General features: G+C 35.5%; 1 protein-coding gene across 1 annotated transcript; it reads right to left on the reverse strand.

Moving 5' to 3' along the window:
- Positions 1-1,441: 1,441 nt before the first annotated feature.
- LOC117317855 (cytochrome P450 3A29-like) lies at positions 1,442-18,856 on the reverse strand. The gene is made up of 14 exons (XM_033872813.1): positions 18,505-18,856; positions 15,838-15,934; positions 11,321-11,373; positions 10,888-10,984; positions 10,511-10,627; positions 10,179-10,267; positions 8,672-8,823; positions 8,077-8,201; positions 5,833-5,917; positions 5,110-5,267; positions 4,752-4,840; positions 4,007-4,144; positions 2,421-2,577; positions 1,442-1,780 (listed from the first exon to the last, which is right to left on the reverse strand). Exons 1-14 carry the CDS (start codon positions 18,579-18,581, stop codon positions 1,700-1,702), a joined length of 1,515 nt encoding a protein of 504 aa, XP_033728704.1. The 5' UTR covers positions 18,582-18,856; the 3' UTR covers positions 1,442-1,699.
- Positions 18,857-19,777: the final 921 nt, after the last annotated feature.

The raw sequence follows: 19,777 nt of genomic DNA on the forward strand, positions 1-19,777 counted from the left end.
AAGGTGAGACCGGGAGTTGACTGTTAGCCACGGTTAAAGTTCTATTTTGTAAAGTTTCGGCCTTGTACAACAGTACATTCTAAAAAATAACACAACGCGAAGTATTTTGAGTGGCAAACTCCCGTCTCCTGACCCCGCCTACTACAAAACAATAGTTAATTCATTCATCCATATTTTATTGATCCGTTATACCGGAAAGGATCACATGGTCTACCAAGGTAACCTGGCCCCTGTACTTATATTAACCGTCGTTTATTTGGAGTAAATCACATTCTCTCAACAACAAATCGGAATTGGACATAATCACAAGACACGGTTTGTGTACAAATAATGTACACACAGGAATACCACCAGGTACTTACTAAGGACAAACTTTTTATTTGTATAGAGTTACCAAAGTATTTATTTCACGACAAAGCAAAGGTTTCATTAATTCTTTATGTGCCAATTTATAGAATAATAATCGAAGCAAGTGACTGCACCTGTTTGTTGTTCACCTTTTCAATTTAAAGCTTCATTCATTATCCGGAAGTGACGTAAGAACTGTTACAAGATCGCGGCAAGGTAACAGACCACGTACAGTAGGATTGTTCGCAGGTAATTCCTCAGCTGTGTGATAATGTAACTCTGGTCGACGGACGGACAATTTCTGATAGATGGTCATCGTCAGAACTACAGTTCTCTTCCACTGACGGTAGTGTTGCAAAACAATGAACCCTGGAAATGCTACTATTAGCGGACTTTGTTTAATAAACATTTATATTTGATGAATTTTAGCAATTCATTAGCATACCGTCAGATCTGAAAACCTTTAATTCGCACATTCCAGTTGTCTGAGTAATCCGCCATGTTTCTCGGAGAAATCTTGCGAAGATGCTGATCCAAATATGATAATCGTGACCATATATGGTAAAGCTACTCGGATAAAAAAGTATATCATCAGATAGTTTAACTAGATTTTTGTAAGTCATATGAAGAAAGTCCATCTTACTTTGTGTAATGTTTCAATTTCAGAATGTTTGACCATGCTTTCCAAGCTATATAACTCTTAACCTATTCATCTGTTAAAATCTCATAGCATCAATTTCCTAACGAAGAAAAGTTTCTGCAGAAAGTACAGTTAATGTAAATACATGTACGTATGGTGTTAAAATACACGAAGTTTTGGAATTAAACTATCAGACCATGTTTAATCGTTTAAACGATTTCGTTTTCTAAACTTAATTTTAGCTTCTATGTTTATATCAAAATAAAAACAAAAAACCTCGATATAATTAGCAATTCCATATATACTTAGTTTTTAGCAAGAAAAAAAAAACATCACTACTGGTCACCAGTCTTTTTAGACTATCAGACCATGTTTAATCGTTTAAACGATTTCGTTTTCTAAACTTAATTTTAGCTTCAATGTTTATATCAAAATAAAAACAAAAAAACTCGATATAATTAGCAATTCCATATATACTTAGTTTTTAGCAAGAAAAAAAACATCACTACTGGTCACCAGTCTTTTTAGTAAAGCTTAAAATTGATATTCAGTAATTCTTTCGTTTGTTGTTTTTTTCGTCTTGTTTTGTCTTTTTGTTCGTCCATTCAAACTAATTGACACCAGGGCACTTGCCGTGTGGAGCACCGATTACATTGGCCACAGTTCCGTACAAAATAAAGTTACGTAGTTTTAAAAAGACAATGATAATGCTCAATTCCTTGACTCCACCATCAAAGATATGGTTTGCTTTGGCTGAGTAAGTCCGGGTCTGCTGGAGATCTGTAGCGGGATCTACGGAGGGAAACATAAATACAAGATTACGCTGAACGGACCCAATATTTAACCCTCCATATTTTTTTCGAAAAAGTGGAGGTTCTATACCTGCATGTCATGTCACAACCATCAAAAATCAACATGAAACATAATTTCCCCCGAGTTTCATTAATATTCCTAGGGAAATTTGAATATTGGATAGGAGTTCCTCAACTGTGATTTGTTTTCTTGAATCCAATAATGCTTTCCTTTGGAAAAAGGTAATTTACATACATGTTTAAAAAGTAAATATGTTCACGTGGAAAAATGATGATCGGGTATCGTATGTTTAAAGGTTAAGGCATGTGTCCATGACCTTAACGTATATATGCTTGGCATACTCGTTGCCAGATGACGTCATATACATTATGTTTCAACCTGCATATCTAACTCAGAGATCGTCCTTTACCATAAACATTCCTGGATTTTATCTTTTTCATGATGGCTAAATGTAATTATGAATAATAGTTTAAATTTAAAAACGCGCTCTATTGAAAGTTCATAACCAATATTAATTTGAAAACATGAGCAAAGTTCAATACTTTTAAGTACCCGTAGCATGTTCATCTGAACTCTGGGGAGTACCAGAAAGGAAATGACGTCATGACACCGAAATTACCTGAGTATCTGCGCATGTGACAAATTTGACATTCCTCAGAATGTGAACCATGGCGATCTTCGCCTCCATCATAGCTAGTCGCAATCCTAGACAGAGTCGAGGACCAAATCCAAACGAGAGAAATGTCACGCTGTTCTGAGCAGCCCTGTCGGCAAATCTGTCAATACAAGTTAAATAATACTAGCTTTTTTAATCTGAACATTCACATTCTGAAACTAATGGATCTTGGGTTATTACGGAAAATCATTCTGGGGAGTTCAGAAGTATACAAATTTAAAATTTATAATCCGTCTTCTCCCGTAAAACATAAATTATTGAATATACATATGACCGCAAGAAGCCATGATGATGAAAAAAATAAAAAGTTACTATACCCGCATGTCTGTATCAAATGTATGTCCATATGCAATAGTATACAGTTATTGTATGAGTGTGAGGGAAATAACACTTTTATTGTCTTATGAGGCATTAATTATTTCCCGAGGCGAAGCCGAGGGAAACAGTTAAAGTCAAGGGGGGCAATAAAAGGGCTATTTCCAGAAATACCCATACAATAACTATTCTATTATACCCACATCTAAATTATTCATTTTCCTCAATACTACGTGCAAGAAATAAATCAAAGTCTGTGTCGATGATCAAATTTTAATAATTGTAAATTCAAAATCAATAAAACCTTTACTTGTTGTGTGTTACCGCTGTCTGTTTCAGGGACAATCCATTCTAACGCTTCTTCATCCGGATTTTCGAATCTTGTAGATGAAGCTATTTTCCGAAATGTTCCTGCAGCGTTCACTCGAACGATTTCAGTAAACAAACAGTGTCTGCTTCGTCTTGCAAAGCGCTTTCGGACTTTATCGTATTGCAAGGGATGACGGTAGAGACGATCCGAAAGGATATGACAAATGCATTTTCCAATCATAACGAAAGAAAAAAAACGACAAAGTATGAATTCGCTCATTCCGGATAAAAACACTTTTGACTATTAACCTGATTAATAGCATTTTTTGGAAGATGTGGTTCAAATAACATTTCTGTTGTCTACTTTTTATATAGTGTAAAATAAGGAAAGGTATAATAAAAGTGCTATTTCCCTCACACCCATACAATAACTGTATACTATTGCACGGCTAAAATGACTATCGCACGGTACGTGCTAACTATTAAACATCTGTGAAGTTTCGGAATTAAGTCGTAGCCTTTCAAGCATCTAAGTCACTCAGATGTCAACACTGCCAGACGAACAGGTGATATATATAAGATTGATTAGTATAAGTATTGAAATAACTTGAAAACAAGCCTTCTTTTGACTGAAATGAAGGCGTGCTTTTCGAATGTACTCTGGATGACTACGTTAAATCAATCTAAAGCCAATACAAGCAATCTTCTTTTTGAAAATCCTGACCCGCGGTATCTGTGCTCGGCAAAAGAACTATGTTGAAACGGAAATATCTTAATTTGCCACTGGGAAATTCGAAATCTAACATCTACAACAAACACCGGAAGTAGTTATAATTAAAGGAATTAGCAATAGTTCTTTGTTGGACTTCGATTACGTGATTTTCATGATTATTGACCACTTATACCTTTCCGGTTTGAACGCTTCCGGTTCCGGGTAAAACTTTGGGTCGTGATGTATATTAGACACCGGAATGACAATTCGGTATCCTTTCCTAAAGGTGATGCCATTGATGACCCGATCTTCTGAAGCTGACCTTGTTAACCTGTAACAGAAATCTTATAATAGGGTACTTTTATTTTTATTTTACCCAAAAAATAAAATAGCATGCCAAATCATAGTAAGCAAATATAAACACATGTAACTCGCTAATTTGTTTGCGCCAACGATTCAATTTTGAACCAGTATCTTAAAAAAAGAAGATAGTGTTAGAGCAGTGTGCAGACCTCCATAGCGACAAATTGTAGGAGTTCTCTGTCGGTGGCGGTTGCCGAGTGGTTAAGGTGTCCCGACACTTTAACACTAGCCCTCCACCTCTGGGTTGCGAGTTCGAAACCTACGTGGGGCAGTTGCCAGGTACTGACCGTAGGCCGGTGGTTTTTCTCCGGGTACTCCGGCTTTCCTTCACCTCCAAAACCTGGCACGTCCTTAAGTGACCCTGGCTGTTAATAGGACGTTAAACAAAAACAAACCAAAAAAAAACTCTATCGGAAAAACTCTAGTAATACCTTGAGTACATGTAGCTGTTTAATTCTGGTTCAGTACCAAATGCATGTATACTTTACCAATTTAAACTCCAATTCAATCAAATTAATCATGTGACCTGTTGAAAGGCGATTTAAAATCCAATTCAATTTAATTAATCACGTGACCTGTTGAAAGGCGGGTACTTCCGGAGAACCTCGTAGAAAACCTGGTCCATGTAGGTCAGCTGGCGGATATTTTCGTACACAGGCTCTTCCTTGTGAAAAGATGCACAGAAAAAAAAATGTAAACTATTTATTTCTTAGAAATATTAGTGTTATTCCATGTATCGTCATCGAACCCACTCTCCTTACTTAATTTATCGTAAATAACTTCAAAGGGTGAACTTAAATTCTAATTTGTTTTGTACAATTGAATAAGTACAAAGACACTATTCTGCAAATTAATAATCTATTACTTCAAAATAATGTGAAAAATAATCAGATTTAGTTTCCTATGAATTAAACAATAAGAAATAACACTTACATCACCTAGAGCGTTTTGTATTTCCTCAAGCATGCGCTCTTGTATTTCCGGATTCACTGCCAGCTCATATCCAGAGAATTGTAAAAGTGTAGCCGTAGTTTCGTAGCCAGCAAGAAAAAATAAAACAGATGATGCGATTATCTCCTCCGTCGATAGTGCTGCAATAAATTCAAAATATCGAAAACTTAAAAAACAAGTTCCGTGACGGAAAACATCTGAAATGAGTATGATTACAACCAACATCTAGCCAACATCTTACTCCAGGGTTACAATCACATGCGCTCTTGTAGCCCCTGGAGTAAGAGAGCGGCGTCTGAACGTCACCATGGAGTATCGAGGATAATATCTAGTTAAAGGGGCGAGGATCAAATGGCAGAGGAATGAGCCCGAATGACAATACTTCAGTGTATGCATAGTACAGCGATTTATGAAACTATTGAAGAAAATACTGTTTAAATCAAATGAGTTACTAGGCACTGCACATGTTCTACAAGATCACCACAGTTCATTCTCACTTTGACCAATAAGTGCGGTTTTTTTTACTTTTATTTTTTATCTATTTTTTATTTATTTAGTTTATTTTTTTTTTTTGAATTTTTTTTTTAAAGTTTCTCAGCATAGTTAAATTAAAAAAAAATACATCACATACACTAACATTCGCACATGAAATCATCATCATCATCATCATCATCATTCAATATACATGTATCACCATTTTCTTACTTTTATTCATAGCTATGAGATCGCTGTTTTCTGTCGTGTTTTCCAATTCAGCGTTCATCATAAGTTGTAGAAAGTCTGTTCTTGCCTGAAAAAGGGGGGAAAAGAGAAAGGAATACCAAAAGAAAGTCAAAAAGTCTGGAAAAACAATAAATATCGTACGAGGTGACTAATTGGGAGAATTTCTTTACCATGAGTGTACAGCACAGAACGGTCTCAGAAAGGTGTCCAGAGGGGCTGTGTGGTATTGTTTAATGGGAGTTTGGCTGTAAACCGACGGGTAGTGTCTCCTACCCTGGAGATGTCTGTAAGGAGGACTTTTTTTACAGCCTTTTCCTGTCCATAATACACTAGGAAAACGACTGGCTTTAGCATTTGCAGTTTGATTGTTTTCTTAATATAAAATTACCTATCTTCATAATATAATGTCACAAGTAGTACTGATATATGTATGTATATGTACAAAAACATGGGCTGACAGAACGATATATTAAATAGCACACGTGGACGATTCTGATGTTGTATGACTGCAAGGTTACGTCACCAACCAGGAGATTTTTTAATAATTAATTTGTTTCTGCATTGTTATTCCAAAAGCTTCGATAATTAAACAAAAAAATACTGATCCAATAAAACTGTTATACGACAAATGCTGATTACACAGACAAAACATGGCTAAACATGACTATTGATTGACGGACAATCGTCTTTATAACCATCATGTCGTTTTATTATGCCAATTCAGAAATTCCGAATCAATTTTAATTATCAGTATTATGGAAATTGTACTGGGTAGTAATAATATTTGTATTGATTAAAAATAATTTTGGGGACACACATTCGGGAGGCTCGAGATAAATTGCCTCAAACATTGGAATTAATTGGGGGGAAAAACTCAATTTACATTTATACAGTATATTGGTGTTTTGATATCCAACATTACCTATATACATACACTGGGAGTTTAATATCCAACATTACCTATATACATACACTTGGAGTTTGATATCTCACTTTACCTATATACGTACACTTGGGTTTTGATATCCCACCTTACCTATATACGTACACTTGGGTTTTGATATCCCACTTTACCTATATACGTACACTTGGGTTTTGATATCTCACTTTACCTATATACGTACACTTGGGTTTTGACATCTCACTTTACCTATATACGTACACTTGGAGTTTGATATCTCACTTTACCTATATACGTACACTTGGAGGTTGATATCCAACATTACCTATATACGTACACATGGGTTTTGAAATCTCACTTTACCTATATACGTACACTTAGAGTTTAATATCCAACATTACCTATATACGTACACTTGGGTTTTGATATCTCACTTTACCTATATACGTACACTTGGGTTTTGATATCTCACTTTACCTATATACGTACACTTGGGTTTTGATATCTCACTTTACCTATATACGTACACTGGGAGTTTAATATCCAACATTACCTATATACGTACACTGGGAGTTTAATATACAACTTTACCTATATACGTACACTTGGGTTTTGATATCTCACTTTACCTATATACGTACACTTGGGTTTTGATATCTCACTTTACCTATATACGTACACTGGGAGTTTAATATCCAACATTACCTATATACGTACACTTGGGTTTTGATATCCAACATTACCTATATACGTACACTTGGGTTTTGATATCTCACTTTACCTATATACGTACACTTGGGTTTTGATATCTCACTTTACCTATATACGTACACTGGGAGTTTAATATCCAACATTACCTATATACGTACACTTGGGTTTTGATATCCAACATTACCTATATACGTACACTTGGGTTTTGATATCTCACTTTACCTATATACGTACACTTGGGTTTTGATATCTCACTTTACCTATATACGTACACTGGGAGTTTAATATCCAACATTACCTATATACGTACACTTGGAGTTTGATATCCAACATTACCTATATACGTACACTTGGGTTTTGATATCTCACTTTACCTATATACGTACACTGGGAGTTTGATATCTCACTTTACCTATATACGTACACTTGGAGGTTGATATCTCACTTTACCTATATACGTACACTTGGGTTTTGACATCTCACTTTACCTATATACGTACACTGGGAGTTTGATATCCCACATTACCTATATACGTACACTTAGAGTTTAATATCCAACATTACCTATATACGTACACTTGGAGTTTGATATATCACTTTACCTATATACGTACACTTGGGTTTTGACGCCGATCTCTCAACATCGTCTTCACCGTCCGGATGAAAAATTCTATGACTTCCCCGGAGAAAAATCCCAATTGTAACCAACCAAACAGGTATTTAAATGGCGGGAAAAGAGCTGTCAAACAGAATGAAATAATTTATATCTACAATGCATTAGCTAAATATTACTGAAACTGACAAATCATGTTTAGAACTACGATACACTTTCGGTATGTTTTCCGTTTATAATCGACTTGCCAATATTATACAATGGATATACCTCTCTGTCAATGTGATTGTCGAATCAATTCTAACTTTATTGGAAATATTTGGTTGGAAATATATTATTTTTTTTTTTTTTTAAACAGAGCATGATTATTTATATCAGTGCCTCAGCTAGGGATCGAACCTGGAATCTTTGGATTGCTAGTCAACACTCAACCAATCTCTCAGCTAAGCGGTTCACATTATTACGCTTTACCTCACCAAAATTGCCATTACATGTACATCTACCGACATCGGAATGATGTCGAGGAGTACGTGTTTGTCTCACTAAGAAGACATAATAATGTCATTACGTTCTTAAAGTTCTGGGATATAACTCACTGCTGAGTAAAACTATATAGAGAAAACTCTTCCTTGGAACAAAAAGTCCCTTGGCATTCCTGACCAACGGGTCGTCTTTGTTGGTCTGTGAATCAACATCAAGGCTAAAGGCTGTCGCAGCTATCACGTCCATGGTGAAGGCTCCAAAATACCTAAATTGTCATGTTTACACGTGAATTGTCACATTAATGATAAAAAAAACCATTAGTTTGGTGTGAAAATCATTTAAACCAGACGGAAATCATAATGGTGGATTTTAAACCATACCAATAGACCCGATAATGTTAGCTGTTTGACAATTTTAATTGTTTACCCACAATTAAATCCACAACAAACGAATGTATCCCGAGTTTTGAAGAGACTACTCAATGCAGCGCACCCTGGGAAGTATTTGAAATACACCATCATTGTGGCAACGTGAGTTATGTCATTCTATTAAAAAATTACAAAACCGTGCGATTTAACTGTGGTACACACACTGAATGTGTACAGGGATCTCAGAATTTGTTACAGTCTACGTGCATTTGGACCTTTCCTAGTCTGTATCACAGGGACCTGAAACTTTGTTACAGTCTTCGTATATTTGGACCTATCCTCTAGTGTGTGTAGCATGCTTTCAGACATTTTGATGGTTAAAATGACATCCCCGGTGTTCATTATGTCCCCAATACGTCAGAACGTGTATAGAAAAAGATAGGGAATAACCAATAACAGACTGTAACAAATTCTCAAGTCCCTGTGTGTATATCCGTGAGAGGCGACCTATGTGGGAATCTCGGGTTTGCTTTCATGCTCCTTAACATGGGACAGAAAGCGATCAGCGTACGATAGTAAAAGAAGACAGTCGTTTGTGGACATCACTCTAACAACACGTCATTGTGTTAACCAATACCTATCCAGACCAACCGAATCTCTTCCCACCACTATAGAAGGCCAAAGAGGTCAAAATTCTTGTGAATCACATCGAGGTCTGCTACCATACTATCTGTAGTGTGACTATGTGACCGGTTTCATCCCCTGCCGGAGAGTAGTGTAGATAGGGTATGATTATTCGTTCTAGTCTACTGCATGCTATTGTTTCCGGGCCCTTTACCATATTTACGGTAGTTGAGGTATCTCACGACGTTTAAGACCATGGACATCGGTGTAATTTCTAGGCTAATTATCAAAATTATAGATCTACAGTTCTATTGATTTGTCTGGGTTAATAACTCCACTACACCAGGTTAAAGTAACCGATTAACCATCCGGAAGCAATGGATGCACTGCAGTGCCATCGGTTATCATAATGAAATGAGCATAGCTCCCGGAACTCCTTGGGTGTTTTTTCCCTTCTGTTTGGGGGGGGGGGGGGGGGGGGGGATGAGTAACATAATTCAAATTTTTCAGAACTTCGAATATCAAATCACGATGCAACAACAAGATTGCAATGTTAGAATGTTGACCCTTTTAGCCTTCCATACACTACGACCCCTGGTCTACCCCTGGTCTACCTATCTATCATTACTCTTTAGGATTGATGACTTTCCCGGTCCTGGCTGCGTCTTCTAGATTAGCCGCGAGTGTCTTGGAGCATCGGTTGATATCCTCATTCATCTGAGTAAAAATGATTGACATTATTCCATTTATTATAACTTGGTATGGTTAAGGATTTGTAATATTTTTTCCGTTATAAATTATACCATTGTCAAAACAGTAAAACACACCGTGTCGTAAAAATGATTTTATTTTTAATTTTGCAATTTGAAGAGATGAATAAGCAAACGTAAGGTCTAATAAAAGGTGGGTACTCTTTTCTGAAAATTGTGTATGAATGCATCAAACGAAACAAAGTCCTACGAGTTTCATCTTTCCTGTACTGAACGTAGGGGATAATATGGCTCGCATGCGTTTCCAGGCCTTCCCGCCGGCAGCCAACACGTGTTTGGACATAATTGGATGTCCACTGATATTGAACTAAAAATTCAAAATAGAACAATTGGTAGTTAAAATGAAACATTGAAATATCACCAGTAAACCCACTACTTCGGTGAACGTTTTGCTCCATCTACGCTTGGAAATAAAACAACAAAACATTTCAATTCTTGAATATAACGAGCCAAACAATTTTGAAACCCAAAATAATAATAATAATAATAACAGACAAATTTATACCAGTCAGTGGAATACAAAGAGACTAAGATTGGTGCCACTGACGTACACGAACAGCTACTCACGCCTCTGCCGTTGAAGTGGGAGAAATCTTTGACAAAAATCTCCTTTAGTAAAGTGGGATCCTTGATCACAACATTAACTTGTTGGCCACTAGCCCATCTGGTAAATAAAGCGTCATAATTACCTCCTTTGGAATATCAATTACATCGTCGTTGTGATATTGGGCTCATTTGGGGAGGGCTTTTGTTCTGTGATTTTAATCTAGTCGAATGGGAGGAGCTCTTTTTAATAGCAAGTCATGTATACGTTTTAATTTTAACCATTTTATGATTCTATTAATGAGAATAAAGAATATGAAATCATGATTGTTTGAAAACATAGGACTTTTTTTTCACTTTCGATGTACAATAGAATCGGGCAAAAACAAACAAGTTCCACCTTTGTGATAATTCATATTTATGACCGGAAAATATTACATTGTGGAGTTTTACTTACCCAACTACATCACCGTATTGTTTTAGCCAGCCGTCCTCAGACTCCTGTTCGCCCTTTATAAACACCATAAAATATAATTGATTGATCAAAGTAAAAAAAACCGTGAACAATAACACAAGACTCGGCTATAAATAAACCGATCGGTGTGTGATTAAATATATATATAGTTATATCAGGCTATAACATCCAGCGGGTCATGTGACATTAAAAAAGGTGGGATTTTTTTTGTTGGTCCAGTTTTCAACGTTGACGAAAATGGTAAGACAATGCAAATATAAGTATTGAACAGTGGTTTTAATGTTATAGTCGATATGGCAGCAAGATATATGGTACAATACAATGTGCTCTTACTTTTTGGAATTATTTCCGACACTCTATTGAAACTGCTCTTAATGAAACTTCACGGGTAGTAATTGTTGGTGACATAAACGTAGATCTTTTAACTGTTAGTAGAAATCATGCAATTGTTGATATTCTCGACTCCTTTCACCTTTCGAATATTATAGATAGACCGACACGTGTAGGTCGCACTAGCTCGACCTTACTTGACCCCATTATACTGTCCGACACGTGTAACTTTACTTATGCAGATATTATTGACGTTGAAAGTGACATTTCGGACCATAAGGCGACAACTGCTGAATTGACTGTTAGAACGAATTTCAGAAGGACGTTTGACAGGGAGATTAGATGCTATAATAATGCAAATTATGATTTATTCAATAGTATATTAGACGAGACGGACTGGGTTGACTTTTTTGCGAATGCTAATTCACCAGATGATATGTGTAATCTTTTTACGACTAGATACCTCGACATAGCCAGAGAATGTATACCGACCCGGACTGTGACGATCAGATCAAATGACAAACCTTGGTTTGACTCAACTTTACGTAAGGAAATTAGGAAAAGAAATAGACTGTTGAAATTATATAAATCAGACCGTTCAGACAGAAACTTATCTAACTTCCGGAAGCAACGTAATCATGTAAATAACCTGAAGAAACGAACAAAAGAACTTTTTTATGCTGATATAAATGGTATCTTAGATAGATATTCAAGTTCAAATCCTAGAAATTTTTGGAAAATTATTCGTAAATTAATAAAAACACCTCATGATTCGAACATTATCCCACCTATTAGAGATATATACGGTAACATTGAAATGTCTGATGATAATAAAGCTAATATTTTAAATGATTACTTTGTTTCAATTTCTACTATTGACGACAATAATTTTGATGTACCGACAGTTGAATTACGGACTGGCTCCACTATTTCTGACATACAATTTGAAACGAGTGACATAACTGACATACTGAAATCATTAAATATAAATAAAGCTGTTGGGAATGATACAATCAGTCACAATATGTTAAAAAATACAGCAAATTCAGTAGCTTTACCATTGAGTATTATTTTTAGAGCTTCTCTGGAAACTGGAGTTTTTCCTAAATTATGGAAACATGCATTAGTTACACCTTTATTTAAATCTGGGGACAAACATATTTTTTCGAATTACAGGCCAATTTCACTACTCAGTACGGTTGGGAAAGTTTTTGAAAGGTTAATTGTTAAATATTTAAATAATTACTTGCTAGATCATTCATTAATATATAAGTTTCAGTCTGGTTTTCAACCTGGCCATTCGACAGTTCATCAACTTATTGAAATTTATCACACTTTGTGTGAAAATCTAGAAAAAAGACATCCTACATGTTTAGTTTTCTGTGATATATCGAAAGCTTTTGATCGTGTGTGGCACAAGGGACTGGGGGTGAAACTAGCAAACTATGGTATTAGCGGCAAACTTTTAAATTGGCTTTTAAATTATATAAGTGAAAGGAAACAACAAGTTTGTGTGGGTGACTCTAAATCACTTGTTAAAACTACTAACGCTGGCGTTCCACAAGGTTCTGTACTTGGTCCCTTGTTATTTATTTTATACATTAATGACATTTCCGATAATCTACAAAGTCTTTCAAAGTTGTTTGCAGACGATACGTCATTATTATATTCAAATCCATCCCCTCAAAATGTTGCATCTGTAATCAACAACGATTTAGAGCACATTCAAAATTGGGCAAATAAATGGTTAGTAAAGTTTAATCCTTCCAAAACAGAGGCACTGCTTATCCATAATTCTGAGCTAGATTATGTAATTGATATTAAATTTGATAATGTTAGTGTGAACTTCGTAGAAAATCATAGGCACTTGGGAGTTATATTGGACGGAAATTGTAAATGGACCAGTCATATTGATGGTATTTGTAAAAAGGTATCGAAACAGATAAGTGTTTTGCGTAAACTTAAATATATATTAAATCGCCACACTTTATATAGAATATATACTTCGTATATTATACCATTATTAGAATATTGTTGTGATGTATGGGATGGGTGTAGTCTCGGTGACTCAGATAAACTAGAAAAACTTCAACTAGAAGCTGCACGTGTGATTACGGGATTACCATCTTACACTAGTATACAGTCATTATATTCTGAAAGTGGTTTAGAACCTCTTGCTATTAGACGCTCTAGGCGAAAATTGCAGCTTTTTTATAAAATTAAACATAAATTATCTCCAAATTACCTAACATCACTTCTTCCACCATTAGTATCAGAAAATTCTCAATATAACCTAAGAAATGCCAATAATTACTCTTTACCAAATTACCGTTTACATCTTACTAATTCATCTTTCTTTCCCTCTACTATCCAACTATGGAATCATTTAGATAACGAAATCCGACAAAGTGTTACGTACTCGGCCTTTAAACATTCTCTTCAAAATTTTACAGACACAAAAGTTCCCTTCTACTATCAAATTGGTGACAGAAAACATAACATTATGCATGCAAGATTAAGAAACAGATCTAGTACTCTTAACAACGATTTATTTCATGCAAATTTGATTAATTTTAAACACTGCCAATGTGGACACCCTGTTGAAGATGCATATCATTTCTTTTTTGAATGTAATAATTACTCTGTTCAGCGTTTGCAACTGTTTCGTGATCTAAATTATTTCATCCCACTAGACCTGCAACTTCTGCTATTCGGAAAAAATGAACTTTCTCATCAAGAAAATGTAACTATATGCCAATCAACCCAACTATTTATTAAAAATACAAATAGATTTTAAAAATATCTTAATTGGAAATTAATGTACATTGTATTTTTGTCTTTGCGGACTCGGGTGACATTCGGGTGTGTGTGAAATGTTATAAATGAAGGACCAGAAAAGAAAAGGAGGAAGACACCACTGGCAAGGATTATCATAGACATTAGACAAGTTTGAACGAAAGGAAAGTCGAATTGTGTACCAAAGTGATTGTTGCCCGAGTCCGCTTAGGTCTACCACAAAACTATTTGTCTTTATGAAGTATTTAGATATACATGTATATCCCATATATATAAGATTATTTGTATCAATATCTTATAAAATCTCTTTCTGTCTCTCTCTTCCTCCCCCCCTCCAACTCCCCCTCTCTTCCCCTTTCTCTCCGTCTCCCTCCCCTTCTGTCTCTCTCTCTCTTTCTCTCTATTTCTTATAAAATTAGATTGTAAATATGTAAATAAAACTACCATCATGTGAATTTTTTCTCAATGTAAAATTGTATCGGGAGAGGGCTTAATATAAGTTGGAAAACTTGTGCCCAATCCCTTTGTAACACATTGTAAATGACAAATAAAATATGTTTAAATCAAAAAAAATATATGGTAGCCAAATGTTTCATGGGAACCCTACATAACGGGTTCCCGTGCCATTTGCCCACAATACATATTGCTGCCATATCGACTATAACAACATTAAAACCACTGTTCATTGCTTAAACATAAAGCATACAATAATTTACAGCGTTGGAAAATCAAATGAATTATACATTATAATCACAATCTTGTACATTATCAATTTATCAATTACTTCACGGACAGTTGATTGCTACTACACTGACTAATGCCAAAATGCGCCAGAATTGTAAAGAAATCAAAACAAACAAAAAACCAACATGGACATATGTAATTAAACTGAAAGTTTTTTGTGACAAAGAGAAGTCGGTTTTACGTTCGCAGGAAATGAACGAATTAATAATATTGAAAATCACTTTAAGTTATCAATACCCGGGTACCCATAAAGAGCGAAACGAAAGCAAAACGAAACGAAACGAAACGAAATCAAACGAAATCAAACGAAACGAAACGAAATCAAACGAAACGAAAAATGAAAACATTGAAAAAAAAAAAATTAGACTTTACAAAGGCCTAAGTGTCCCATTCTCATCACTGTTAAAACAACACACAAGAAAGAATGAATTTATCGCAATATTTACTCAGTTTTTTAAATATAAAATAACTCTATTTAGATAATATTCTTAGTCCACAATTTATAGGCGTGCAAATTGCGTAGTGTATTGGTGCACGTTCGATCTAAAATCACGTGACAGAGGTGATTGTAGGCAACTCCTTTTATGGTAGGAAAGCCAGGTACCAAATCAAGGCCGTAAGATACTTACGTTCCGGATTACATGAGGGATACACCCTAGGATAGGTAAACCTCGAGGTCCAGGAACTCCCTCTTTTCTCAGTCGACGTTCCCACCAGCTGTTGTATCTAGGGGAAAAAACTTATTAAAATAACTTTAGCTATAAACCTGTAGACAAAGCAGATATATTGTTTTATGTTGCCGTATTAAAGACAAAACATTCTGTCTAAAGTCTTTATCAAATATTTATTTATTTCGTCAACAAGATATTGTAATTAATCTGTAATAAAACACGGGGTTTCCTTTTAAACAGTTAAAAAATGGTGCATGTGCATAGACATTTTAACGACTATATCTGTCCTTGCTCAGTAAGGTGCGTGATGGTGTATATATATAATGTTGATATATATTAAATCTTGTGTGCGTTTGATTTTTCTTGTGTATCTAAGCATATTTGTATATATGTGAACATTTAATTCATGAATTACCATTTATCAAAATCATTAGTGCACGATTATGTTGATGAATGAATACAGGTATGTGCTGGTGTATGTACAATGTATGTGCTCATTGATGACGCATGTTTGTGTATTGATGGAAGCGAATTTGTACGAGTACGTGATATGTTAATTGGTGTGTTTACGATTTGTACCAATGCTGATGCTTTTTGGGCATGTGATGATATAATGTATACAAATGGCTGTTTGTTTAGTACAGATCAGGCTAAATTAAATTACTAGTATTTCCCCTCAATACTAAATGCCTACCCGATGTAATATAACAATTTCCATTTCAATTTTAATGTTTTGTTACTACTTATGTTTTTGTACTTTGGTGACTCATGAAACCTACCTTCTAATTCCTATTGATAATCCATTTGTACTACTAAACTCTATTTACTTTATTACTAAGTGGAACTATGTTTTATAACGTCAACCTTGTCTTTTGCAAACTGAATATGTTTTGACACGGATAAGTCCTTCCTATGCCTACCATATTACATAATGCCTGTTGATTATTTTTCTTACCGTGTCAGTATCTTTACTGGCTGTCTACATCGAAACTAGACTGGTGGAAGTTTATTATCACGTTGACAAATTTTTCAGCCAAAACATTTCCAACGCTGATACATAATACTATATAATATGGAGATAATATACAAAAAGCAGATCTTTTTAATACCTACTTTATTAGCCAATCTACCATTGATCACTACCCTATAATGTAATTAATCCTGCTAATAAATTTAATAATAATAATACTGAACAAGATATTTCAACATTGAAAATAGAAATCTTAAAATCTTATAAGATTAAGGCTCCACTGTAGAAATCTTAACATTTATACATAAGAAATTATGGTAGCAGTGTACAGTAAAAATGCCCAATTCTCAAAAATAAGGCACGTGTGTTAGATATGTAAACATAGCCATTTAACCCTATATATTACCTATAATAAAGTATATATATTTGTAATCTATACAACATTTGCAATTTTAATACATCTCTGAAAAATAAGTAAACTGCTTTTTTCTATGTTTTTCAGACTTGTGAATACCATGAAAGAAAATTGCAAAATATCATGATATTTCATCCAAAATGACACAATTCTCATTTTTTTCTGGAACTTATTTGAAATTAAATATCTCTATCCCAAAGACAGAATTAATCTTGTTTTGACATATGTTGCACATTAAGTTTTCCCACAATCTTACCTTGATCGGGAGACACCCTTTTGCGCTGTATGCAAAACTAAATTTCCTGTGCAACACACTTTCGGAAAATCCGGAAATTTAAAATTCAGAATCAATCTATTTATACATTCATTTTTCCATTTATTATGCATATTATGAAACCGGAGTTATTTGTTTATCAAAAAATATCACCCATGGCTAGTCAGTCTTTCTGTGGTCCGCTACACATGTTGATGTGGATTAGTAGAAAGTACTTATCTTTGTTTACTATCTTGTGGCAATTACAACATAATCAGACAAAATACTTTATTTCAGCTAGATATAACACTAACTGAACTCAAAACAGAAACATGAATTATATTAAACTAAGTAAACGTGTTAGCTAATATTTTTGAACCCATTAAGTCATCCATCGAATGTATAACAATATACGTTTATATAAATACGTAGCTCTATAAGATAATTTTATTTACAGGCGTCACTGTCGTTTATTTCTACTAATAATTCTATTCACCACGTGTATATATGTCTATTGGTATTAATTGTAATCTGTAAATATTAGTACTTCATTTTATATTGATGTAAAGTGTTCCAGTTCCGACGATTTATTTTTGCCTTTATATGTACATGGGAAAGGAATTGATATAAGCCATGCGTTTGTTTTCCTATCTCATAAAAATATTTGCATATGTATTGAGAATTTAAGTAATGAATATAATATTGTTTAAACTAAATTATGTTTCATGTCTGCTATTTATTCCCAGGACACACCTGTCCATCATCGTCAGATGTACATACCAACAGCTCAACCCGGTGATAGGTGTAGCGTAGTACAATCAGCCTGGAGTATTCGGCGATGTTTGTGTAAGCGTGATACCGCATAGTTCCCTACGTAGATTAATACAGCGTTTTAACTACACTCCGGTCAGTTCTGGTACGTAGTCCGTAAACAACTCACCCCATATGTTTTTTGCCGGACAAACTTTATTTGGCCTGGGTACTTACATGTATACGAGTAAGATAATGCCACACCCCAGGGCAACAGTCATGCCCCATCCTCCCGGAGAATTGGTATCATCCATCGTGCTGTATTCTCTCTATTTTTGAACTGAATTTGGGACACTAATAAAGCCAAATTGGAACACCTCGCCTCCGTCTGGCAACGTAGCTTCGCAATCTCTCCCAGAGTGCAATGCGGTTCCTTACAAGTAAAGTCCACATGTACATACTAAAATTCCTCAGGCAGGAGGCAATAGCCACAGGACACTGTTTTGAATGTTGAATTTTAATAGAGTATCGAGTGTCTGCGGTCCAAATACATCTTGAGTTTAGAATGAGCTCAGGTCCCTGTGTCACATTTTATAGTCACGACCTACTGAGTAAACAGTTAATGTAAACATGCCGACTATACACAGACAGGTAGATATGTATTCAGCAGGTTGACTCAATAATACCCGTGATACGGACCATAGACTGAAGTTGCCCATGTCTGGTTTAGGGGTATACAAAAGACAGTGTCAGGGTCAGAGGAAACTCGGTCTAATGAGGACGGGTACCTAGAGGGACAAAGATAGCCAGGGTCATATGAGGAGGGGTGTCTAGAAGAACACCAGCAGTCAGGGTCATATGAGGATTGGTGTCTAGATGGACATCAACCGTTAGGGTCATATCAGGACGGTTGTCTAGAGGAACACTAACAGTTAGGGTAATATGAGTACGGATATCTAGATGGACATTAAAAACAGTCAGGGTCATATGGCGACAGTTGTTTTGATGGACATTAACAGGCAGGATTATATTAGGACGGGTGTATAGAGGGATACCAACAGATAGGGTCATATGAGGACGGATGTCTAGAGGGACACCAACAGATAGGGTCATATGAGGACGGGTGTATAGAGGGATACCAACAGATAGGGTCATATGAGGACGGATGTCTAGAGGGACACCAACAGATAGGGTCATATGAGGACGGTTTATAGAGGGGTACCAACAGATAGGGTCATACGAGGACGGGTGTATAGAGGGATACCAACAGATAGGGTCATATGAGGACGGATGTCTAGAGGGACACCAACAGATAGGGTCATATGAGGACGGTTTATAGAGGGGTACCAACAGATAGGGTCATACGAGGACGGGTGTATAGAGGGATACCAACAGATAGGGTCATATGAGTACGGATATCTAGATGGACATTAAAAACAGTCGGGGTCATATGGCGACAGTTGTTTTGATGGACATTAACAGGCAGGATTATATAAGGACGGGTGTATAG

The sequence above is a fragment of the Pecten maximus genome, chromosome 19 (genome assembly GCF_902652985.1).
Source record: "Pecten maximus chromosome 19, xPecMax1.1, whole genome shotgun sequence".
Taxonomy (NCBI): Eukaryota; Metazoa; Mollusca; class Bivalvia; order Pectinida; family Pectinidae; genus Pecten; species Pecten maximus.

What these genes read in the sequence shown, in the direction of transcription:
- LOC117317855 (XM_033872813.1), bottom strand. Translation starts at nt 18,581, where the DNA reads ATGGATGATACCAATTCTCCGGGAGGATGGGGCATGACTGTTGCCCTG. An exon ending in TCCCTCATGTAATCCGGAAC is followed by an intron (nt 11,374 to 15,837) that starts GTAAGTATCTTA and finishes GTGTTTATAAAG; the next exon opens with GGCGAACAGGAGTCTGAGGA. An exon ending in TCACATGCGCAGATACTCAG is followed by an intron (nt 1,781 to 2,420) that starts GTAATTTCGGTG and finishes TTCCCTCCGTAG; the next exon opens with ATCCCGCTACAGATCTCCAG.